The sequence below is a fragment of the Ursus maritimus genome, unplaced genomic scaffold (genome assembly GCF_017311325.1).
Source record: "Ursus maritimus isolate PB19 unplaced genomic scaffold, ASM1731132v1 scaffold_7, whole genome shotgun sequence".
NCBI lineage: Eukaryota > Metazoa > Chordata > Mammalia > Carnivora > Ursidae > Ursus > Ursus maritimus.
The window spans coordinates 69,645-96,094 of NW_024426885.1; the positions used below are offsets into that span (position 1 = coordinate 69,645).

General features: G+C 40.8%; 1 protein-coding gene across 1 annotated transcript in view; it reads right to left on the bottom strand.

Annotated features, from left to right (window-relative positions):
- LOC103659697 (cytochrome P450 2C23-like) overlaps positions 1-26,450 on the bottom strand; it is a 35,925-nt gene that overhangs the window by 3,767 nt on the left and 5,708 nt on the right. The window contains exons 3-8 of the mRNA XM_040624282.1: positions 22,340-22,489; positions 22,010-22,170; positions 21,440-21,616; positions 20,567-20,708; positions 17,974-18,161; positions 14,169-14,310 (exon numbers count right to left, since the gene is read on the bottom strand). Of these exons, the coding sequence (XP_040480216.1) occupies positions 14,169-14,310; positions 17,974-18,161; positions 20,567-20,708; positions 21,440-21,616; positions 22,010-22,170; positions 22,340-22,489 (960 nt within the window). The remainder of the gene's footprint in view (positions 1-14,168; positions 14,311-17,973; positions 18,162-20,566; positions 20,709-21,439; positions 21,617-22,009; positions 22,171-22,339; positions 22,490-26,450) is intronic.

Below are 26,450 nucleotides of genomic sequence, written 5' to 3' on the forward strand. Positions count from 1 at the left end.
GATTTTGATGTATTCCTGTTCACACTGAGCTCTTTCATCCATTTTCAGTCTTGATTTGTATAAGGAAGCAGAATGGTCCATTTTCACTTTTCTGCATGTGGCTGTCCAATTATCCCAACACCATTTGTTGGAAGAGATTGTCTTTTTTCCATTGATATTCTTTCCTGATTTGTCAAAGATTAGTTGACCATAGAGTTGAGGTCCATTTCTTGAATCTCTATTCTGTTCCATTGATCCATGTGTCTGTTTTTGTGCCAGTATCATGCTTATCTTGATGGATTCACGCTTTGTAATACAAGCTTGAAGTCTGGAATTGTGATGCCACCAGTTAGGGCCTTTCTTTTCAACATTCCTCTGGCTATTTGGGGTCTTTTATGGTTCCATACAAATTTTAGAACTATTTGTTCCAGCTCTGTGGAAAAAGTTGGATGGCATTTTGATAGGGATTACGTTGAATGTGTAGATTGCTCTGGGTAGCATAGGCATTTTAACAATATTTGTTCTTCTCAATACACGAGCATGGAAAGTTTTTCCATTTTTTGCATTTTCCTCAATTTCTCTACATAATATTCTATAGTTTTCTGAGTATAGATCCTTGCCTCTTTGATGGGTTTATTCCTGGTATCTTATGGTTTTGGGTGCAATTGTAAATGCAATCCGACTTACCTTCTCTCTTCTTCTGTCTCAGTGTTGGTGTATAGAAATGCAACTGATTTCTCGTGCATTGATTTTATATCCCGCCACTTCAATGAATTCCTGTATTTCAGTTTTAGCATTTTTTTCCTGGAGTGTTTTGTGGTTTTCCACATAAAGTATCATGTCATCTGTGAAGAGAGAGAGTTTAATTTCTTCTTGTGCAGATTCAGATGCCTTTTATTTCTTTTTGTTGTCTGATGTGAGGCTAAGATTTCAGGTGCTATGTTGAACAACAGTGGTGAGAGGCATCCCTGCGTGTTCCTGATTAGGGAAAAGCTCAGTTTTTCCCCATTGAGAGACATGATATTCCACTGTGAGCTTTTGTAGGTGGCTTTTGATATTGGGGTATGTTCCTTCTATCCCTACACTGTGGAGAGTTTTAATCAAGAGAATGATGCTGTACTTTATCAAATGCTTTTTTCATCAATTGAGAGGACTATAAGTCTTTGCCTCTTTATTTTATTGTAGTGTATCACATTGATTGATTTGTAGATGTTGAACCAAACTTGCATCCCAGGAATAAATCCCAATTGATGGTGGTGAATAATCCTTTTAATGTACTGTTGGATCCTATTGCATAGTACCTTGGTGAGAATTTCTTGCATCTGTGTTCTTCTTAGGGATATTGGTCTGTAATTCTTTTCTTGCTGGGTCTTGTCTGAGATTGGAACAGTAATACGAGCTCGATAGAATGAGTTTGTGTTTCTTTCCATATCACCTTTTAAACACCTTCAAAAAAGTAGGATATTATTTCATTCTTAATGCTTTGATAGAATTCCCCGGGAAGGGGCGCCTGGGTGGCACAGCGGTTAGCTGCCTGCCTTTGGCCCAGGCGTGGATCCCGCGCATGGGATCGAGCCCCGCACATCAGGCCTTCCACTGTGAGCCTGCTTCTTCCTCTCCCACTCCCCTGCTTGTGTTCCCCTCGCTGGCTGTCTCTATCTCTGTCGAAATAAATAAATAAAATCTTTAAAAAAAAAAAGAATTTCTGGGAAGACACAAATGCCCTGACTGTTCTTTTGTTGGGAGATTTTTACTAGTGATTCATTTCCTTGTGGTTATGGGTCTGTTTGTATCTTTCTATTTCTTCCGTTTCAGTTTTGGTAGTTTATACATCCCTAGGAATGCATCCATTTCTGCCAGATTGCTCAATTAGTTGGCATATACTTGCTCATAATATGTCTTATAATTGTTTGTATACCTTGGTGTTGATTTTATATTTCTCTCCTCTTCCATTTCGTGATTTATTTTATTTGGGCCTTTCTTTCTTTTTCATAAGTCTGGCCAGGGATTTATTGATTTTATTAATTTTCCAAAGAACCATTTCCTAGTTTTGATGATGTGTTCTACTGTTCTTTTGGTTTCCATTTCATCTGATTTCTGCCTAGTCTTTATGTATTTCTCTTCTCCTGCTGGGTTTAGACTTCATTTGCTATTATTCTCTAGCTCCTTTAGGTATAATGTTAGGTTGTGTATTTGAGACCTTTCTTGTTTCTTGAGAAAGGCTTGCATTGCTATGTACTTCCTCTCAGAATAATCTCTCCTTTGCTGCATCCCAAAGATTTTGAACAGTTGCACTTTCATTTTCATTTGTTACCATGAATTTTAAAATTCTTCTTTAATTTCCTGGTTGACCTTTCATTCTTTTGTAGGATGCTCTTTTAGCCTCCATGTGTTTGAGTTCTTTCCAAATTTCCTTCTTCTTTTGTGATTGAGTTCCAGTTACAGAGCATTGTGGTCCAAAATATGCAGGGAATGATCCCAATGTTTTGGTACTTGCATTGAGACCTGTGTTGTGACCCAGTATGTGATCTAGTCTGGTGGATTTCCACGTGTATCAAGAAGAGCAGTGTATTATCTTTGCTTTTGGATGGAATGTTCTGAATATATCTGTAAAGTCCATCTGGTCCACAGTGTCATTCAGCCCTTGTTTTCTTGTTGATCTTCTGCTTAGATGATCTGTCCATTGGCTGTGAGTGGCAGTGTTAAAGTCCCCCCACTATTATTATCAGTGTGTTTCTTTAATTTGTTAATAGTTGGCTTATATAATTGGCTGCTCACGTGTTAGGGGCATAAGTATTTGCAATTGTTAGATTTCTTGTTGATAGACCCTTCAAATATGATATAGTGTCCTTCCCTCAACTCTTATTACAGTTCTTTGGCTTGAAAATCTAATTTGTCTAATAAAGGACTGCCACCCAGCTTTTAGATGTCCATTAGCATGATAAATAGTTTTCCACCCCTCACTTTAAATCTGAGTGTGTCTTGGGTCTAAAATGAATCTCTTGCACAACATATGGATGATTCTAGCTTTTTTTTTAATCCAATCTGATACACTTGTTCCTTTTGATTGGGGCATTTAGCCCATTTTTACCTTCAGAGTAACTACTGAGATATAAAATTTTTTCCTTTTTTTAATTTTCTTATTTTAGTCACCATACTGTACTTCATAGTTTTTGATATAGTGTTCTATGATTCATTATTTGCATATAACACCCAGTGCTCCTGGAATATAAGTTCTCCTTAATACCCATCACAAACTGAGGGTTTCAGAAGGGTGGGGGGTGAGGGGATGGGTTAGCCTGGCGTTGGGTATTAAGAAGATATGAATTTACCCAGGTGATGTATATTTCTTGTAGTGGCTCATTTTGGTGATCACAGATTCTTTTTAGTTTCGTTTGCTCCGAAGCTTTTATCACTCCTTCTATTTTTAAATAACATCCTAGCGAGGATAAAGATGTACTTTTGGCTGCATATTTTCATTCATTAGCACGTCCTTGAATATATCGCGGCTATCCTTTCTTATGCTGTCAGGTCTCTGGTGGAGAGGGTCTGCTGCCAATCTAATGTTTCTACCCTTGTAGGTTGCCAGACCTCTTGTCCTGAGCTGCTTTAAGATGTTTCTTTGTCTCTGAGATTTGCAAGCTTCACTATTATATATCAGTGGTGTTTATACCTATTTTTATTGATTTTGAGGGGGTTCTCTGTGCCTCCCGGACTTGGATGTTGTTTTCTTCCCCAGGTTAGGGAATTCTCCTGCTATGATTTGCTCCAACTATACCTTCAGCCCTTCTCTCTCTTTCCTCTTATTCTGGGATCCCAATTACTCTAAACTATTATTTTGCTTTTATGGTATCACGACCTCAAATTCTCCCTTGTGATCCATAGTAGTTGTTCATCTCTCTTTTCTCAGCTTCTTGCCTCTCCATCATTTGGTCTTCTGTACTAATTTCTCTTCTGCCTCATTGATTTTATCAGTTAGGGCCTCCATTTTTATATTATTGTGTCTCATTAATAGCCTTTTTGATTTTGATTTCATTAGATATTAGTTCTTTTATGTCTCCAGAAAGGTATTTTCTAGTGTCTTCGTGTTTTACCAAGCCCAGCTAATATTCTTTATACATATTATTCTTAACCTCTAGTTCGACATCTTATTTTATGTCCCTACTGATTAGGTCCCTGGCAGTCACTACTGCCTCTTGTTCTCTTTTTTGAGTGAGCTTTTCTACCATCGTTTCATTCTGTCCAGGAAAAATAGGATGAATGAGAGACACAAAAAAATTCTAAAAATGGGAACAATCCGACCCCAGAGAATATACCCTAAGGGAAACTTGAAGAGACCTGGATACTGGAAGAACAAAGAAGAAGAAGAAAAGAGTAAGAAGAAGAAGAAGAAGAAGAAGAAGAAGAAGTAGGAGAAAAAGAAGAATTATTTAAATAAAAGAATAGAAAAAAAAAAAAATAAAAGAAAGGAAAGGAAAAAGAAAATATAAATCGGACAGGTAAGAAGAATAGATAATGGGACTGGAGTCTGTATGCTTTTGGGTCTGTTTTTTATAAAACTAGATCACAAAATTACCAAGAAAGAAAACTTATATATGTACAAATAAAATTAAATTCAATGAAAAAGGATAGAATGTAATAAAAATGAAAATTAAAAGAAGAAAAAAACAAAGAGAAAAACCAACAACAACAAAAAGGAAGGGATATAAACTGACAAGTGAACAGAGCAGAGGCATACACTATCTTTGGAGTGTATTTTGATCAGTTAGAAAAAACTACATCTCAAAACTGTAAAGAAAGAAAACTTATATATGTACAAAAAAATAAAATTAAACACAATGAAAGGATAGAATGTAACTGTAAAAATGGAAATAAAAAAATATTTTAAAAAGGAATTGATAAAATAAATCGGTTGAGAAAGGAAGTAAATCTTTTAAATTTAAGTTGAAAGACTAAAGAATCACGGGAAAAAGCCATAAATTCTATGTGCTCTAGTCCCCTGGGCACTGGAGTTTTGCAGTGCTCTATTGGTTGGTAAACTTGATGTTGGCTGGATGTTCTTGCTGATTTTCTGGGGTAGGGTCTGTTGCTTTTGATTCTCAAGTGTCTTTGCCCCAGGCAGAATTAGTACTGTTCCTTGCCAGAGGGGCCTGGCTAAGTAATCTGCTCCAGTTTGATCTTTGTGGCTTTTGTTCCCGGTGAAGGCTTTCCTCACAGCTTTAGAGGGTGAGAATGAAAGTGGCAGCCTCCAAAACCTCTTGCAGCCTAGGAGCCAAAAAGCTCAGGGCTCACCAATGTGCCCCCAGAGAAAAGCAGTCAATCACTCCTGTCTCCTGGTCTCCAGCACACCTGTGCTCACCAAGCCTCGTATGGAGCATTTCTCTGGCACATGACCCCATTTAGAGTCTCCAAACCCTGCAGACTCCTGGGGCGCACTCCCGCGCTGCTCCTCCTAGGGGAGGAAGGGGGTCTCACTGGTCTGTTGCCATCTACTGGCCCCTGTTCACAGCACAGCTGCCCAACTGTGCTGCAGTTCACAGTTTATGGCAATCCTGAGCTGAGAGCCCATTCCTGGCTCACTGTTTGCCACTCCAGCCTTCCCAGCCTGATGCTTGGGAATTCTGCTGCACTCAGGCACATCTGGTCTTCCTAGACCCTGAGGATCCTGAGACCACACTGTCCCTAGCTAAAGTTCCACCCCCTGTGCTTAGCCACCTGAGTGATGTGCTTCACTGAGCAAACTTCTAAAAGTTCCAATATTGTGCTCCACTGCTATATATTCATTTGCCAGTAGCCAGCTTATACAGGCTCCTGCCCCCATGGTTTAGTTCCCATGTATCACCTGGGATTCACTTCTCCACACATCCTACCTGCAGAAAGTGGTCACTTTTCTATTTGTAGAGTTGCAGCTATTGCTTTTCTTAGATCCCCTGGGTTGAGTTCACAGGAATTCAGAATGATTTGATAGTTATCTAGGTGAATTCCTTGACCAGATGAAACTAAGGTTCCTACTCTTCAGCATAATTCTGACTCCTCACTCTCAATATGCTTTTAAAGCGACAAAATAATGTGTTAAAAAAATATTCTCCTAGTAAATTAATCCCAACATTATCAGACTTTATTATAGGATGAAGACATTAATTAAGTATGGGGACTTGGATAATGATATGGTATTCTTAGAAAGAGCATACCTGGTACTAACCACAAGTCTCTCCCCCACTGAGGCAACTGATGAGACCATCAGATTTTCATTGCTGATGTCAGGATGTTTATTTTAGCATTTCCACTCTTGATTCTGTTTTTATATTTCCCATCACTGCCTCTTCCATCTTCTCATGCATGCTTTCCACTTTCCACTAGACTTTGGTTTTAAGGTCCTTGCTCAAGAGTTCCAACATCTCGTCATTCTGAACCGGTCCTATTGATGCTTTTAGTGTCGAGTTTTTCCCTTGCTATTTTGTGTGTATAGTTTCTTAAATTCAATGCTCAACATCACGTGTGGTACAGGAAAAACTGAGGTAAATAGTAATTATCCTGGAAATGGGCATGACTCTTACCTGTCAAGCTCATTGATGTGGAAAGTTGAAACAATCCAGACAAGAGTTGAGCTAAATTTGTATTTTGCTTTAGCATTACTTCTTTGTGCCAAGACTTCAAATTCTCTGCAGGAGAATCATTTCACCACCTTGGGCATAGGGCACAAGGCTTGGGGTGTTGGGATGCCCTTTAGTTCAGGTTTAGTGTCCATACTTTAGCTTTCTCAGCCACTGCAGCTTGGTCTGTTCTTGTGGGTCCAACCTTCCTCCATTGTTCTTGAGTCCCTCCTGTAGTGGATGGTTGCTTGTTACAGGTTCTGGGCTCATAGTGGGGGCAGACAATCCCTCTGTGTTCTGATCCATCTGAGCCCTGTAGCACACTTTTGCACCTGGGGAGGGTGTCTCCTGTCCCTCTTCCCCCTCTGTGCCATGCTGCTCGGGGGTAAGATGCCTGCCTCACAACTAACTCCCTCCTCAGGGCTTGGTTTCGTATAGCATCCCTGGGCCCAGTAGTCTTCTCCTTGCCCTGCCTCACGGGCACAGGGCTTTTGCTTCTATCTGTCTCCAGAGCACTGAGTCATTGCCTGCAACCTTTCCTCACAACTTTGGCATCTTGAGGAAGAAGGGTTAGTAGTGTGGTGGTTTCATGCCAGATCCACACAGCTCAGTCCCTCTTGCATATCTGCATCACTTAGAGCACTCTCCCTTAGCTTTTAGTCCTCACCTCATCTTTCTTGTAAGCTTCTGAAAGAGAATGAAGCCCCCTCCCTTTCCTGTCCAAGCCACCATTAGCTATTCTAGCCCAAACTTGGGCTCTGGACAATCCATTAGCATTTGGGCAGACTTCTCTTTCCTTCCACACTATGGCTTCCTCCCTGCTCCCCTTTAGGAGGGCTCTGTCCCCTCCAAGGATTTTAGGCTGCTTCATAGCTCTGTGAGGGTAAGAAAGTTTTGACCTGCGGCCTGTCTGGCTCTTTCTTGTCATTAGGGTAATACTCATTAGTTTCTTACATCCTTGGTGGAAGCAGAAATCACATTCTTCCTAATAGCTTTCCCTTGGTGAAGTGCACTCATGCCAGGAAATATCTTCCATTATAAAGAGACTTGTGGAGGAGGTTCACGCCCAATCGTGATGTTGTCGATAGCTAGGACTGAAGTTGTTTACACCAGCAATTACTTAATATACAATGAACATCTATTCTATGTGAGCTCTGATTGATTAAAGAAATATATCTTGTAGGGTTGGTTTTAACATTGTCGATGCCTAACGCCTGATGTAGAAAGATATTTTTGTTTGATTGACACACTCCTCCTTTCCTCTTGTTTTTTATTTTGGTCTGTAAGAAGCAGAGTTTGAAAGATGGATGAATTCTCAATAACCCATTATAGACTGAGTCAGTGCTCATCTCTCTTTTGATCAACAACAGGCTTTAAGGTAAAATTTTGCAGAGTGGTGGTCAGGAATAAAAATATCTCCATTCGAGCAAGACCTTCTCCAAGACATGCCCGTTTTCCTGGAAAATCATTTTATTAATTGACTTGTAAAGATTGACAAAGGAAAATGGAAATTTTTATCATACAGAGTTCTTGGGTTCTTTGCCCACCAAGGATGGTTGAGTACTGAGCCTGCTGTCTGCAAGGTTACCCATCAGAATGACAGGGACAGGAAGCTCCCTGGGTGATCATCTCCAGGTACCAGAGGAAGTGACATGAGTATTGTTTTGTGAAAAGTTCACATTGAGCGGGAGGGGCAACCTCCTTCACATTCTGGAGATTAATGTCATGTGTGTGTTTAGGAAATAATTTGAGGAGAGGGGTTAAGATGGTGGAGGAGAGGGGATCCCTTTTTCAGCTGGTCCTCTCAGTCGAGTTGGATAGGTACCGTAGACCAGCCTGAACATCCACAGAATCAGCCTGAGACGCTAGAGATCATCTTATCTCTACAAATGAACATCCCAGCGCTGAGTATTGGGGAGACATGGAGACCCTACCCAACAGGGTTGCCTGAGTATTGGCGCAGCAGGCCCCTCCCCAAGAAGGCAGGTTGAAAATCAAAGCCCACATCCCTAAGATCCCTATAAAACAAGGGTGACGCCTGGGTCCTGGTCAATAATTTGGGCTCTGGACAACCCATGCAACCTCTCCTCATCAGAATGACGAGAAGGAGAAATCCCCCCAGCAAAGAAAAGACAATGAGTCTGTGGCCTCTGCCACAGAACTAATGGATATGGATGTAACCAAATCTATCAGAAATGGAATTCAGAGTAACAATGGTCAAAGATGATGTGTAGACTTGAAAAGTATTAACGAAAATGTTAATGAGAATATAGAATCTCTAAGGGTGGAAATGAGAGCGAATCTGGCAGATATTAAAAATTTATGAGCCAAAATGCAGTCAAAAACAGAGGCTCTGACCGCCAGGGTGAATGGAGGCAGAAGAACGAATCAGCAATTGGAGGATGGGTTAGTAGAAGAAAAAGCTAAAATAGAAGCTGGAGTTTAAAAAAAACATAATCTACTCTAATGTAGGTTACGGAGATTACTGACTCAATGAAATGATCCAATGTCAGAATCATCGGATCTCCGAGGGGGTGGAGAAAACAGAGGTCTAGAAGCAGATATTTGAACAAACTGTAGCTGAAAACTAACCTAATCTAGCAAGGGAAACAAACATTCGCGTCCAAGAGGCAGAGTGGACCCTCCTGCAAGCTCAACCATGACAAACCTACACCACGCCACGCCTAGTGCATCTTGCAAAATCAGATCCAAGTGATACAGTATTGAAAGGCCAGGCAAAGAAATTTCTCACATACCAAGGCAAAGGCATCAGAATTACGTCAGACCTGTCTCCACACAGACCTGAATGAGAGAAAGGTTGGGGGGCATTTTTAAAGTTCTTTTCCAGAGAAAACATGCAGCCAAGGATCCTTTATCCAGCAAGGCTGTCATTCAGAATTGATGGAGAAATAAAGACCTTCCAGAATCACCAGTCATTAACCAACTTTGTAACCATGAAACCAGCCCTACAGGAGATATTAAGGGGGGTTCTATAAAGGTAAAAAGGCCCCAAGAGTGATACAGAACAGAAAGTCACAACCGATACAAACAAATACTTTACTGGCAACATGGCATCATTAAAATCATATCTCTCAATATTCAGTCTCAATGTATGGCCTAAATGCTCCCATAAATGCCACAGGCTTGCAGATTGGATAAAAAGAAATGACCCATGCATTTGCTGTCTACAAGAGACTCATTTTCAACCCAAAGATACATTCAGAATGAAAGTAAAGGGATGGAATACCATCTTTCATGCAAATGGACCTCAAAAGAAAGCTGGGGTAGCAATTCTCATATCAGATAGATTGGATTTTAAACTAAAGACTATAGTTAGAGACACAGAAGGGCACTATATTATTCTTAAAGGAAGTATTCAACAAGTGGATATGACAATTATAAATATATAAGCCCAACAGGGGAGAGCAAGATACACAATGGCCAAACTCTTAACCAGAATAAAGAGACATATAGATAAAAATACATTAATAGTAGGGGACCCTCAACACCCCACTATCAGAAATAGACAGAACACCCTTGCAAAAACTAAGCAAAGAATCAAAGGCTTTGAATTCCATACTCGATGAGTTGGACCTCATAGATATATATAGAACACTACACCCCTGCACCAAAGAATACTCATTCTATTCTAATGCCCATGGAACATTCTCAAAAATAGACCATAATTCTGGGACACAAAACAGGTATCAACCAATACCAAAAGACTGAAATTATTCCCTGCATATTCTCAGACCACAACGCTTTGAAAGTGGAACTCAACCACAAGGAAAAATTTGGAAGAAACTCAAACACTTGGAGACTAAGAACCATCCTGCTCAGGAATGATTCAATAAACCAGGAAATCAAAAATCAAATTAAACAATTTATGGAGACCAACGAGAATGAAAACACAACAGTCCAAAACCTATGGGACACAGCAAAGGCAGTCCTAAGGGGGAAATACATAGCCATCCAAGCCTCACTCAAAAGAATAGAAAAACCTAAAATGCAGTTTTTATATTCTCACCCCAAGAAGCTGGAACAGCAACAGAGGGACAGGCCAATCCACTAAGCAGAGAAGCAAAGACCAAGATTAGGAGAAATCAACTGAATTAGAAACCAGAGTACAGTAGAGTAGTTCAACAGAGCTAGAAGCTGGTTCTTTTGAGAGAATCAATAAAATTGCAGCAGACCTCTGGCAAGATTATCAAAAGAATAGAGAAAGGACCCACATTAATAAAATAGAATAAAAAGGAGAGGTCACAACCAACAACAATGAAATTGAAGGATTATTTAAAACTTTATCAACAGCTATATGCCAAAACTCAAGCAACTTGGAAGAGATGGAGGCCTTCCTGGAAACCCATAAACTACCAAGACTGAAACAGGAAGAAATTGATTTTTTAAACAGGCCAATTAATTATGAAGAGATTGAGTCAGTGATAAACAATCTTCCAAATAACAAAACCCCAGGCCCAGACGGTTTTCCTGGGGAATTCTACCAAACATTCAAAGAAGAAATAATACCTATTCTCCTAAAGCTATTTCAAAAAATAAAAACAGAAGGAAAGCTACCAAACTCATTCTATGAGGCAAATATTACCTTGATCCCCAAAGCAGGCAAAGACCCCAACAAAAAGGAGAATTACAGACCGATTTCCCTAATGAATATGGATGCCAAAATCCTCAACAAGATCCTGGCTAATAGAATCCAACTGTACATTAAAAGGATTATCCATCATGACCAAGTGGGATTCATACCTGGGATGCAAGGGTGGTTCAACATTCGCAAATCTATCAGGGTCTTAGATTTTATCCAGAAACAAAAATTCAGAAATCATATGATTCTCTCAATAGATGCAGAAAAAGCATTTGACAAAATACAGCATCCTTTTCTGATTAAAAACCTTCCAGGAGTGTAGGAATCAGAGGGTTCATTTCTCAAGCTCATAAAAGCTATCTATGAAAAGCCTACAGCAAATATTATTCTCAACGGGAAAACCTGGAACCCCTTCCCCTTAAGATCAGGAACACGACAAGGATGCCCACTCTCGCCACTATTATTCAACATAGTACTAGGAAGTCCTTGCAACAGCAATCAGACAACAAAAGGTATAAAAGTGTATCCAAATCGGCAAAGAAAGAAAGTCAAACTTTCTCTCTTCGCAGATGACATGATACTCTATATGGAAAAACCCAAAAGAATCCACGCCCCAAACTATTAGAAGTTATAGAGCAGGGGCGCCTGCAGTGGCACAGAGGTTGCCGCCTGCCTTCAGCTCAGGGAATGATCCCATGCTTATGGGATCAAGCCCCCACTTCAGGCTCTTCCGCTATGAGCCTGCTTCTTCCTCTCCCACTCCCCTGCTTGTGTCCCTCTCTTGCTGGCTGTCTCTATCTCTGTTGAATAAATAAATAAAATCTTTAAAAAAAAAAGGAAGTTATGAGCAAGTCAGTATGTGGCGAGATACAAAAATCAAGGCTCAGAAATCAGTTACATTCTAACACTGAATAACGAGACCGAAGAAAGAGAAATTAGGAATCCATGCCGTATTACAAGCACCAAAAACCATACATTACCTTGGAATTAACTTAACCAGAGACGAAAGGATCTATATTCTAGAAACTATAAATCACTCTTGAAAGACATTGAGGAAGACACGTAAAAAGATGGAAAAATATTCCATACTCATGGATCAATAATTAACATAGCTAAAATGTCCATGCTACCTAGAGCAATTACAATTTCAATGCTATCCCGATCAAAATGCCGAGAGACCTTTTTTAAGGAACTGGAACAAATAGTCCTTAAATTTGTATGGAACCGAAAAGACCCCGAATCTCCAAGGAACTGTCTGAAAAGGAAAACAAAGCTGGGGGCATCATTACAATGCCGGATTGAGCTGTACTACAAAGCTGTGATCACAAAGACAGCATGGTACTGGGCACAAAAACAGACACATAGACCAATGGAACAGAATAGAGAACTCCAGAATGGACCCCTCGGCTCTCTTGGGCAAACTACTTTTGAGAAAGCAAGAGAAAACATCCAGTGGAAAAAAGACAGTCTTCTTCAATAAATGGTGCTGGGAAAATTGGACAGCTGCATGCAAAAGAATGAAACTTGAGCACTCTCTCACACCATACACAAAGATAAACTCCTAAATGGATGAAAGACTCCATGTGAGACATGCGGGAATCCATCAAAATCCTGAGGACAACTGATAGGGAACAACCTCTACAACTATCGGCCAAAGCAACTTTTCATGACACATCTCCCAAAGGCAAGAGAAACAAAAGGATAAAATGAACATGGGACTTCATCAAAATAAAAGCTTCTGCACAGCCAAGGAAACAATAAAAAAACTAAGAGGCAGCTCCACTGGAATGGGGAGAAGATATTTGCAAATGATACTACAGATAAAAGACTGGTATCCAAGATCTACAAAGAACTTCTCAAACTCAATACGCGAGAAACAAATAAACAAATCATAAAATGGGCAGAAGATATGAACAGACACTTTTCCAAAAGGACATACAAATTTGCAACAGACACATGAAAAAATGTTCAAAATCATTAGCCATCAGGGAAATTCAAATCAAAACCACACTAAGATACCACCTTACACCAGTTAGAATGGCAAAAATCAACAAGGCAGGAAACAGCAATTGCTGTAGGATCCCTCCTACATTGTTGGTGGGAATGCAGGTTGGTGTAGCCACTCTGGAAAACAGTGTGGAGGTCCCTTAAAAAGTTAAAAATTGAGCTACCTTATGACCCAGCCATTGCAATACTGGGTATTTACCCCAAAGATACAGACGTAGTAAAGAGAAGGGCCATATGCACCCCAATGTTCACAGCAGCATTGTCCACAATAGCTAAATCATGGAAGGAACCGAGATGCCCTTCAACAGATGATTGGATTAAGAAGCTATGGTCCATATATACAATGGAATATTACTCAGATATCAGAAAGAACGATTTCTCAACATTTGCTGCAACATGGATGGCACTGGAGGAGATAATGCTAAGTGAAATAAGTCAAGCAGAGAAAGACAACTATCATATGATTTCTCTCATCTATGGAACATAAGAACTAGGATGATCGGTAGGGGAAGAAAGGGATAAAGAAAGGGGGGTGATCAGAAGGGGGAATGAAGCATGGGAGACTATGGACTCTGAAAAACAAACTGAGGGCTTCAGAGGGGAGGGGGTGGGGGAATGGGATAGACTGGTGATGGGTAGTAAGGAGGGCATGTACTGCATGGTGCACTGGGTGTTATATGCAACTAATGAATCATCGAACCTTGCATCAGAAACCAGGGATGTACTGTATGGTGACTAACATAATGTAATAAAAAAACATTAAAAAAATAAATTAAGGAATTTTATTAAAAAAAGAAATAATTTGATTTTTGCTTTACTGTTTTTCTAGATTGCCATATATTACAGGGACAAATGAAAATCATTTCATAATCATTTCCACAATCATTTTGTTATAAAATATATTTTAAAATATACTGAATTGATTTATCTGTGATTCCATTTTAATGGATTAAATTGATAGATGGTCAGAAATGTGGAGTTTTATTTACCAATAGAGAAGGGGATGAAGAAGTCACTCTTCCGAAAGTTTCCATTTTTATCCAGAAAATGGTTCGGGTCAAACCTTTGTGGGTTCACAAACTCTTTACTGTCGTACAAGACAGAGGAGAGCAATGGGAACACAGTTGTGCCCTAAAACCAAGAACATCTAATAGTTAAATGAGAAACTTCTTTCCAGAGAGCCCAGTGTCAATTGCTGGAAGATGGGATGACTGTGAGGGCAGCGGCTATGTCACGATGCTGTGTCCACAGCATTGCCTGCGTCTGTGGGAGCAACAGGTCAGGGGCAAATGACACATTTGGGGGAGTCAGGTGGCAACTGCTGCTGAAGTTTCCAAGCAAATGGATAGGACACTGGTCCAGGCCATGGATGTGAAATAGACCCTAAGGCTTCCCTGGCGTTTCCACTGTGTAAACACAGACTCTAAAACACACATCCTTGGATCTGCCTTCCCCCCACACAAGAGCCAGTTCCCAGAGCCAAGGCAAACCTTGAAAGATAATAACAGAAAATATTACTGAGAGAGGGAAATTTTGTGAACCTATTTACAGCAGAACTAAATTCAAGAAATTTTGTTTGATACTTTTTAATGAAAAGCAAAATTATTTATTAAGGGTTACAAATGGAGCCGCAACAGTTAGTACAGAACTGAAAGAGAAGACAGATGTTGTTTATAAACAAACCATTATAGTCGAGTAGATGATACTTCTCTTTTTCTGAGCAAAGATGTGAACTATGATGCTGGTACATATTGTATATGTAAATATGCAGCTGCAAAAGACGCTGCTTTAGGAGAAGGCTGTGCTCGAGGAAACACAAAGTGATGAGAACGGTGTAAATTGGAGGGTTATGCAAGCGAAAATTGGGTACAGGCTTGTTTTTTTTTTTGAAAAAAATTAAGTCACAAAATACGCTCTCTTTTTAAAATATTGTCTCTTCTACATTCTCTTTATTTTGTAAATCTCACAATAATATTGCAATTTGCCCTTCCCATCTCCATGTCTCAGAGCCTCCTCTCATATCGTATTTCCCTTTATTTCCCTGCAGTGCATCCTGAATAGTCTTCCCCGGATCTGTCAGGACATTATTTCTCACCTCAGCTGTGTATAATAGAATCATTATGCTGTTTAGACCAACTATTACCCTTTAAAATTTAAAATAATTACATATGTATTTAAATAACAGCATTATTGGGATATGAGTTACATATAAAATTTAACCTTTTAAAGCATACAGTTCACTGGTTTTTAGCATATCCACAGAGTTGTGTAAACATCGCCTAATTTTAAACATTTTATTCACCCCAAAGAAACCCCTGTTCCCCATTCCTCTTGACTTCCAAACCTAGGAAACACTAGTCTAATATCTGGCTCTATGGATTTCCTAATCCAGACATTTCATATAAATGAAATCATACGATATGCATCCTGTGGTCTTGCTTCTCTCACTTAGCGTATTATTTTTAAGGTTTATATGTGTTGTAACATGAATCAGTACATCAGTCCTTTTATGACTGAACAATATTCCATTGTATGGATAGACCACTTCTTTTTAATCTATTCGTGAGTTGTGGACATTGGGCTGTTTCCATTTTTTGGCTACCACGAAGAATGCTGCTGTAGACACTTATGTACAAGGTTTGTGTGTGTGTGTGTGTGTGTGTGTGTGCGCGTGCATATCCACTGTCTGTGAGTTCTGCACCCTAATATCAGTGAAATGTTTGTTTCCAAGCCTAGGCATGGCATAGGACTGGGCTTTTTCCTTACCCAGAATCCTTGGCAGTGATGATTCTCCTTTTTGCTTGTTGGCTTGTGAGAGGAATTCTGAGTCTCATAGAGCCCACCATCTTCATTCTGGGGTCAGGTCTAGCCCCTGCCTCACATGGACCGCCACATCATTATTGCCCATGGGGGTCAAATCTCTGGCTCCTAGCTGCTAGGATCTCTCAAAGCCTGTATCCATGTGAATCACCCACATTTTTACCAAAGTTGGTTTTATTGGAATAAAAATTTTAAAAGCCAATTGGGGTGTTATAGACCATACTTACAGTTTTAATTTGCACTTACTAGTAAGCTTGAATATCTTTCCATACACATGCTGACCCTATAGGTATTCTAGTCTGTGAATTTCTTAGTTTTATGTTTCGTTCCTCTGTTCCTTGTTCTGTGTTTTATTTCCTTATGACTTTGGGAGGTCTTCACACAATTAAGAAGTTATTTATTTGTCAATTATACGCACTACAGTTATTTTCCATGGTCTTTAGCTCAGCTCAGGTCTTGTGTTGCCTTTCCCTTTTAATGGAATCACATTTGGCCATGTTTTCTTCAAGATCATGCCATTTCCACTGTGTTTAAGAAGGCTTTTCCTGCCCCAATATCATAAAAAATATTCTCCCATCTATAATTATAAATGAATTAAATCTACTTTTTACATGAAAGTACTTAATATTTCCAGAAATACTTTTTCTGTGAGGTAGGGACTTGATATTTTTTTCTGCCATCATTTACTAAACAGGATTTTCCTTCCCTAATTTATAATATCCCCTCATAACACACGCTGGTGTGGGTCTCCTTCTAGGCTCCCTACTCTGTTCCATGGGGGAAACCCCAGTATCTGAAACAATCACAATATCCAACACTGACACTAACTTAATATTATCGTTGTTATCTTTAAAAATCTGTGTGGGTTTTCTTGGCATGTTTTCATTCTATATGACTCTACTATATTCTTGTTGTGTTCCATGGAAAACACGTTCAAAATTTTATTTGAATTGAAATGAATTTATAGATTAATATGGGAAAAATGTCATCTTGGTGTTGGTTTTTCTCTACTAACATATTAAAAATTTCTCTATTTATTTAGGTATTCTTAATGCCCTTCAATAGCTTGTTAATTTTCTCCACAAATGTCCTGCACAGATTTTGTTAGATTAATTCTATAACTTTATTTCTTATAATTTTTGACTCCATTTTAAATGGATATTCTTTAAATAAATACAAAATAATTTGTGTTTCACCATTGCTGATGTACCTAACCCATCTTTTCTATCATATGAATTTAAGATCATAAATTTTTATCAGAAAATATCATATTTGTTCCTAAATAAAAAAGAAGAGTTCTGCAGCATGCATTTTTTTCAGTTCCCTTCTTGCTGCCCATGTAATTTTCCTTTTATGTCTTACTGTTGTTTAAATCCAAATATATTCCAATTTTTATAAGAATTTCTGTTTTTTTAGTTGATTATTTGATTTATTCCCTCAACTCTTTTGTTCTTAATCAGTCTCTCTAAAGGTTTATTATTTTAACAATCTTCCCCCGAATCTAGATCTTATTTATTTTTTTAATCATTATTTTCTTTTTGGTATTATGACTTCATTTGTGCTCTCTTAGTGTCTGCACTGTTATTCTTTCTCTACCTTCTAATTTCATCATTTACTTATTAGACTTCAGTCTTTCCTTTCTCTTTTCCAATATTCCTTTTCTCTTCCTTAGGTCTATCTCATGAGCATTCTAGAGTTTTATTTAAGTACTGTTTAGGTGCAAATTATAATAGAAATTATGAAATTTCTGGAATAAAAATGGCCCCAAATATTTTTTCTCCTATCTTTTAAGATATAAACCAATTCTGACCATAATTACTAAAATGCCTCTTAAGTAAAAAGTAATTTTTTGTAAAGTTTTTACTTACACAGGGTCAGCCAATGGGGCTAATAGAAATCTACTTCCCATAAAATTAAAAAATCAGGCACTTAATTGTCATAATTTTAAAAAATTAAAGGAGGAAGATGACTGACCTTAGGAATGAAGAACTGTCTGAATTTGGTGTCCTGAATCACAACATGAGGCAGACTGGAGGGGATGAGATTGATGTATCTCTGGATCTCATGCACCACGGCATCTGTGTAGGGCATCTGGGCTCTGTCCTTCATGCAGGGGACCCGGTCCCGGCCCACCACTCTGTCAATTTCCTCGTGAACTCTGCCTACATGAAACAATAGTGTCACTCATAAGCCATCCTGATGACAGCCTGAAATGTCATCCGAAACTGGGCTACAGGGGTATAGAAACTCAAACCTACAAACTCACAAAGCAAAGCATTCCCTTCTGTAAGTCATGCTGTGTGAAGCTGTGGTAAGAACGTGTTTGGTTTGACTGAAATTGCCTGTAAAGCAGGATGTGCTCAGGACCCTCTGCAGGGTGATCCTGTTCGTGCCTGAATCGTTCACGTGTTGTTTGCGAGAATTAAGAGGGCAGGGTTACAACCATTCAGTTCCACACGGATCTTTGCAAGCTGAGAACGCAGAAAATGCTGTCTCCAGAAGACTAAGATGTCACCAGCAACCATTATTCTGAAAATTTATGAGAAGTGGTGGGGAAAATTCTGACTAAGTACCTCTTTAGAGACAATCAGCTAGAAACCTGTTCCTCTCAACAACACTCTAGGGTAGGTTTTAATATTCTTGGGGTTTTTTTAAGATTTTATTTATTTGAGAGAGAGCACACACTCAAGAGAGCACAAGCGGGGAATGGGGGAGTGGGGAGGGGCAGAGGGAGAGAGAGAAGCAGACTCCCTGCTGAGTGGGGAGCCCCACACGGGGCTCGATTCCAGGACCCGGGATCATGAATTGAGCCGAAGACAGATGTTTAACCAACTGAGCCACCCAAGTGCCCCAATATTCTTGTTTCGAAGAGGAAACAACTACAATTCAGGGACATCAAATAACCTCATGGAGGCTCTATCCTACTTTGGAGCCAGGATTGAAACCAAGACTGTTTCATTATAACCACACACTGCTTTTGGAACAAAACTTCCTAAGCCAAGAAAGTGCTGATTTCCTTAAAGCTTTCAAGAGACAGCTATTCTAATTTTATGAAATAGCTCCAGAGAACACAGAAGCACTGGAGATGGGCCCTAAGCTCTCACTTTGTGCTGCTTTGTACCAAGCGGGAGACTGGATTGAGAATGCACATGCCTGTCCCGAGCCACAGAGCCGATGGACAACACGGGTGGGACAGGTGTGTCACACGCCTACCCTCAAGTGAGAAATGAGGTTTGAGATTCAGAAACTAATTCCTTCCTCTTTCACTGCTCAAAAAATTATTTATGCCATTTCATTTCATCTTCACCATGATTAAATATTCTAGTTTATTTATTGCCTACTTTTATAGGGCAGCATGTATACACAGGGATTTCCAAAGTACACATCAAAATCTGGAAATGATGACCAAAAGTTATTTCAGGTTTTCATTCCTGTTAACACAGCAGTTCAATTTCTAAAAATTTATCCTAAGGCCATATCAAGTGCATATAAAATTTTTGTACAATGACTTTTTTCAAATTATGTGTGACATAGCAAAAAATATAAAACAATTAAAATTTTCACAAATAGTTAAATAAATTATGGTATGCCTCAGTATGAAAAATTACATACTAATTTAAAATAATATTTTATAAGAATACCCAATGTTCATAACAGCAATGTCCACAATAGCCAAACTGTGGAAAGAGCCGAGATGCCCTTCAACAGACAAATGGATAAAGAAGATGCGGTTCATATATGCAATGGAATATTACTCAGCCATCAGAAACGATGAATACCCACCATTTGCATCGACATGGAGGGAACTGGAGGGGATTATGCTAAGTGAAATAAGTCAAGCAGAGAAAGACAATTATCATACGGTTTCACTCAATATGTGGAACTTAAGGAATAGCACAGAGGACCACAGGGGAAGGGAGGGAAAACCGAATGGGAAGAATTCAGAGAGGAAGACAAACCATCTGAGTCTCTTGACTCCAGGAAACAAACAGGGTTGTGGAAAGGGAGGTGGGTAGGAGATGGGGTAACTGGGTGATGGGTATTAAGGAGGGCAGGTGATGTGATGAGCACTGGGTGTTATGCTGAACTGATGAATCATTGAACGTTACATCAAAAACCAACAACGTACTATACCTTGGCTAATTGAATTTAAGTTAAAAAAAAAAACTCTTCCTAAAAAAAAAGAAGAAGAAAAAGTAAAGAAAACCTAATAATGTGTAAACAAACCCATGATATATTACTAAGTGAAAAAAAAAGGTTCAACGCAGTAAAATTCTAATTACTTGCAAAATGTGCATATGCACACAAAAAGAGGTTTAGTCAGGAGGCTGTCCAAATGTAAGAATAAATTTTATCTGAATATGAGTACTTACTGAATTTTTAAAAATTTGTCTACATAATTTTCTGTATTTTCCAATTTTTACAAGATGGACCTGTGTTAATTAACTTTTAATCAAGGAAAGCTAATACATGAACAAGGTACACGGAAGAAATAACTGTGTTGAAGAACTGGGATGCTATCTTCTTCCCCCTGTGTCGGCCCCCCAGCAGGAAGCACCCCACTCACTTTCCACCTCTGGGTGTTTCAGCAGGGTCAGCAGTGCCAGCCACAGTGTCCTGCTGACTGTCTCAGTGCCAGCGCTGAACAGATTTAAGCTAACAGCTGCTAGGTTCTCCGAATTAAATTCAGAATATGGATCATGTTTTTCCTGTAGATAATGGAGTAATCAGATACATGATTTCATAATAGGTCCTCTATTAAATACAGACAGATACAGGTTAGAAACAGTAATAAGTCGTTAGGAGGTTGAATACTTACTGTGTATATGAATGATTATTTTTATGTCTTTTTTTTTTTTTTTGCTTAAGTGATTTTCATTTGATACCTAATTTGTAATCAGCAAAGAAATTATTTCTAACATTTTGCATAGTGGAAAATACACTTTGAGATATTTCACTTTTGACATAGTCTTGAAGAAAAGATAAAAAAAACAAGACCTGCTTGTGTATAAACGTTCGCGTGCATGGACTCACACACAGATAGGTAAGCATGGTCAGCGTCCCCAATGCGCTTATGTCCCATGGCGGGCTCTGTCCAGGCATTAGAGTAAGGTGACCTGGGCTCCCAAAGCAGCGATGGGGCCAACTGTCACCGTGCGTATCAGCCAGCTTATCCACAGTTGGAGGACTAGCTGGGGAGCGCCGCGCCGCAAACAGTCGCACTCCAGTCACTTCGCTAGCAGGCGCGCTCGCTCAGCCACCAGTCAGTTCATGCGAGAAAGGTGCGCACGCCACATGTAAGCCCCGTGGTGGAAAAACACACTGTGGAGGCCCAGGGGCTTCCAGACAGGGGTTTTCAGGCTTGGACCGGAGCGCGCGGAGCCCAGAAGCGCGAGGGGCCTGGAGACACCTCGGCTCCAAGGGCAGCCTCCCCACCTACCTCCTCCATCCTTTCGAGGAAGCAGTCGGTGTAGTCCCGGGGCTGCACAGGCTTCGGAGTCCTTTGGTGCTGTGCTACTCTCTCCAAAATGAAATCCATTATATTCTGAATGTTTTTAAAAACTTTCTGGTGTCTTCCAGGAAGATAGTGAATGAACGATGGCCACAAACTGTAGAGCTGTAGGGAAAAGTCACACCCCCATTCCATCACCAGGATTCAAAAGTCAAGAGAGGGCTGTGTGGTCTTGAAGCCTCTGTTCCAGGGGACCCCACCCCCTTCCCATTACTGGGTGCGGGATCTCAGCATGGACTGCCGCCAGTGTTACAAAGAGCCGGGGAAGCATGTGGGGACCTCAGAGGAGATGTGCTGGCAGAGGGAAGCCCGATTGCCCCTCCACGGGCCCTCAGCTGTGCTCTGTAAGTGACACTTGCCTTCCATCGCCCCTCCCCCCCCCCACCCCGCACACCCTGCCCGGCTGCCTCCCCTGCTGCCCAGGCTGCGCCTCTGCACTCCGGCTCAACCCTGGGACCAGCTGTGGGTAATCTCACAACCAGAGATAATTGGCTTTACCTGCGCCCAGAAAGAGCTCAATATGGAAAAGTTTTCATTCAGTAACCTAATCAGCTTCAGGAATTCCTGGTCGTGGTAGTCGAAGTGCTCGTTAAAGAGGATGGAGCAGATAATGTTGCAGGGAGCACACGCGAGGATGAAGGCAGGGTCCGTGGGCTGAGCTGGTTAGAGGGAAGGTTACAAAAATTAAGGAAAACTTCCATGAATGGTCTACACTTTCCAGATAGAAAAGAGGGAAGATGGTCCCAGCGGGGTGGTGCTGGGCTCAGGGAAGCATGGGGAGGTAACCTTAACGTCCCACCAGATGTCCAGGGGCACTTGTCAACCAACCCTCTGTCTGTGCAAGGGCCCGCACCAGGTGCTGGGCTTCCTTCTGGATGCGCTCCTCCATGCCCCTCTTCCCCATCGCAAAGTTCCGCAGCGTCATGAGAGTAAACCGGCGCATTTGCTCCCACCGCCTGCCGTGGCTGAATGAAATTCCTGAGGGAAGAACCAAGGACAGGAGTCTGGTCACCAGAAGGGCCCTGGCGCACGATGGGCTTCCTTGAGAACTGCTTTCGGAGGATCAGAGTGTCATAAACTTTTCCTCTTCTACAAACAGCAGCCTCATGCTAATGCTACAAAGTAGATTTTTAAAAGTCCACAGAATGTCAGTTCTTCCCTGGAGGCAGCTCATCTGAAGGGCTTTGCTCTCAGACCCATCCCAATTTGGATCCTGCCAAAAACCTAATTGGCTGCTTCTCTCCTTTTGTCCTACAGGAAACCCCATTAGGAGACAGCCCACATCCAGCTGCACAGATCTGAAGCAGGTTCTAACCCTCCCCCACAGGGCTGTCGGAAAACACCAGCATGAGAGCAGCCTGTATCCATCAACGGGGAAACAAAGATAATTCTGATAATTTAAAAACTGAGGGTTACAGAAGGGAGGGGGTGGAGGTATGGGGTCACTGGGTGATGGGCATTAAGGAGGGCACGTATGGTGATGAGCACTGGGTGTTATATGCAACTAATGAATTGTTGAACACTACATTGAAAACAAATGATATACTATATGTTGGCTAACTGAATATAATAAAAATAAATAAATAAGCCAAAAACAGGAAAAAAAAGTATGCACCAGTTAGAATGGCAAAAATTAATAAGACAGGAAACAACAAATGTTGTTGAGGAGGAAGGAAAAAGATGGCGGAGGAGTAGGGGACCCCTCCTTCAGCTGGTCCCCTGAGTTGAGCTGGATATCTACCGGACCATCCTGAACACCCACAGAATCAGCCTGAGACGCAGGAAGATACATCTGGGTCTCTATAAACAAACATCTCCAGCACTGAGTATTGAGGTACAAAGTGGGGAGCCGTGAATCCGCGCACAGATATCAGAAGATAAACGGAAGGGGGAGGGACCTGCCGCTTTCAAGCACCAGGAAGCGGTAGCCACCTGCACTGGGGAGCACACCGGACTCCCGGGCCAGACTCCCGGACCAGCACCTGTGAGAATGCAGACTGAGACCAAGAGCCCGGGAATGCGTACGACCAGACTGAAAACCGGCGCTCCAGAGTGCGCGTGAACCACACTGAAACAGGGAGCTCAGGAGAGCGTGTGGGAACTGGGGGCGGCTGGCGGTGTTAGAAGCACAAAGGACAGAAACGTGCCAGCCCTGGAAGCGAGGGCTGGGAGAGTGGCTGTGGGGCGCGCAACCTGGGCTGCTGCATGGTTTTTAACAGCACCGACAGAAACAGAGTTAAAGTGGCCAGAGAGCTCAGTGGAGAACAGACTGTGATCTCTCTGTTCCAAGACAGAGGCTAGGATACGGCCACTGCTGCTCTGACCCTCAGAAGAGTCACAGAAAACCGCCAGGGAAAGCCGCCAGCGAACAAAAGCCCGGAAATACCAGCTCACATTGTGCCCATCCACATGCCCCGTCTCAGGGAACAGGGAGACTCTACCCAAACAGGGTTGCCTGAACATCAGCACAGCAGACCCCTCCCTCAGAAGGCAGGCTGAAAAATCAAGAAGCTCACATCCCTAAGGTCCCTATAAAATAAGTGCACACTGCCTGGGTCCTGGTCAATAATATGGGCTCTGTGCATCCCCACAACCTCTCCTCATCAGAATGATGAGGAGGAGAAACCCTCAGCAAAGAAAGGAGACAGACTGTGGCCTCTGCCACAGAAATGATGGATATGGATATAACCAAATTGTCAGAAATGGAGTTCAGAGTAACAATGGTCAAGATGATGTGTAGGCTTGAAAAAAATATTAACGAAAATATTAACGAGACTATAGAAGTGGAAATGAGAGTGAATCTGGCAGAAATTAAAAATGCTGTGAAACAAATGCAGTCTTAACTAGACGCTCTGACAGCCAGGGTAAATGAGGCAGAACGAATTAGTGAATTGGAAGATAGGATGGTAGAAGAGAAAGTTAAAATGGAAACTTGGCTCAAAAAAATCCAATCTCAAGAATGTAGATTACGGGAGATTACTGACTCAGTGAAATGTTTCAATGTCAGAATCATCAGCATTCCCGAGGGGGTGGAGAAAGAGAGAGGTCTAGAAGAGATATTTGAACAAATTGTAGCTGAGAACTTCCCTAATCTGGTAAAGGAAACAAGCATTCATATCCAAGAGGCAGAGAGGACCCTACCCAAGATCAATGAGAACAGGCCTACACCACGTCACGTCATAGTGCAATTCACGAATATTAGATCCAAGCATACAGTATCGAAAGCGGCCGGGGGAAGAAAATCCTTATGTACAGAGGAAAAAATATCAGAATAATGTCAGACCTGTCTACAGAGACCTGGCAGGCCAGGAAGGGTTGGCAGGGTATTTTCAAAGCTCTATCTGAGAAGAACATGCAGCCAAGGATCCTTTATCCAGCAAGGCTGTCATTCAGAATTGATGGAGAGATAAGGACCTTCCAGGATCGGCAGAAACTGAAGGAATTCGTAACCATGAAACCAGCCCTACAGGAGATATTAAGGGGGGTTCTATAAAAGTAAAAAAACACTCCACTCTCAGCAATAGACAGATCACCTAAGCAGAAAATCAACAAAGAAATAAGAACTTTGAATGACATACTGGACCAGATGGACCTCACAGATATATACAGAACACTACACCCCAGAACAACAGAATACTCATTCTTTTCGAATGCACATGGAACTTTCTCCAGAATAGACCATATACTGGGTCACAAAACAGGTCTCAACTGATACCAAAAGACTGAGATTATTCCCTGCATATTCTCAGACCACAACACTCTGAAATTGGAACTCAATCACAAGGAAAAATTTGGAAGAAACTCAAACACTTGGAAACTAAGAACCATCCTGCTCAAGAACGATTAGAAAACCAGGAAATCAAAAATCAATTAAAACAATTTATGGAGACCAACGAGAATGAAAACACAATGGTCCAAAACCTATGGGACACTGCAAAGGCAGTCCTAAGGGGAAAATACATAGCCATCCAAGCCTCACTCGAAAGAATAGAAAAATCTAAAATGTAGTTTTTATATTCTCACCTCAAGAAGCTGGAGCTAGAACAGAAGAACAGGCCTAACCCACGCACGAGAAGGCAGGTGATCAAGATTAGAGCAGAGATCAATGAATTAGAAACCGGGAGCACAGTAGAGCAGATCAACAGAACTAGAAGCTGGTTCTTTGAAAGAATAAATAAGATTGATAAGTCACTGGCCAGACTTATTCAAAAGAATAGAGAAAGGACCCAAATTAATAAAATTATGAATGAGAGGGGAGAGATCACAACAAACACCAATGAAATAGGAAGGATCATTAGAAACTCTTATCAACAAGTTTATGCCAATAAACGGATGCCTTCCTGAAAATCTATAAACTACTAAGACTGAAACGGGAAGAAATTGATGATTTAAACAGACTAATTAATTATGAAGAGATTGAAGCAGTGATCAGAAACCTCCCCAAAAACAAGTGTCCAGGGCCTGACGGATTCCCCGGGGAATTCTACCAAACATTCAAAGAAGAAATAATACCTATTCTCCTGAAGCTGTTTTAAAAAATAGAAACAGAAGGAAAACTACCAAACTCATTCTATGAGGCCAATATTACCTTGATCCCCAAACCAGGCAAAGACCCCATCAAAAAGGAGAATTACAGACCAATTTCCTTAATGAATATGGACGCCAAAATTCTCAACAAGATCCTAGCTAATAGGATCCAACAATACATTAAGAGGATTATCCATCATGACCAAGTGGGATTCATCCCTGGGATGCAAGGGTGGTTCAACATTCACAAATCGATCAGTGTGATAGATCATATCAGCAAGAAAAGAGTCAGGAACCATATGATCTTCTCAATTGATGCAGAAAAAGCATTTGACAAAATACAGCATCCTTTCCTGATTAAAACACTTCAGAGTGTAGGGATAGAGGGTACATTCTTCAATTTCATAAAAAC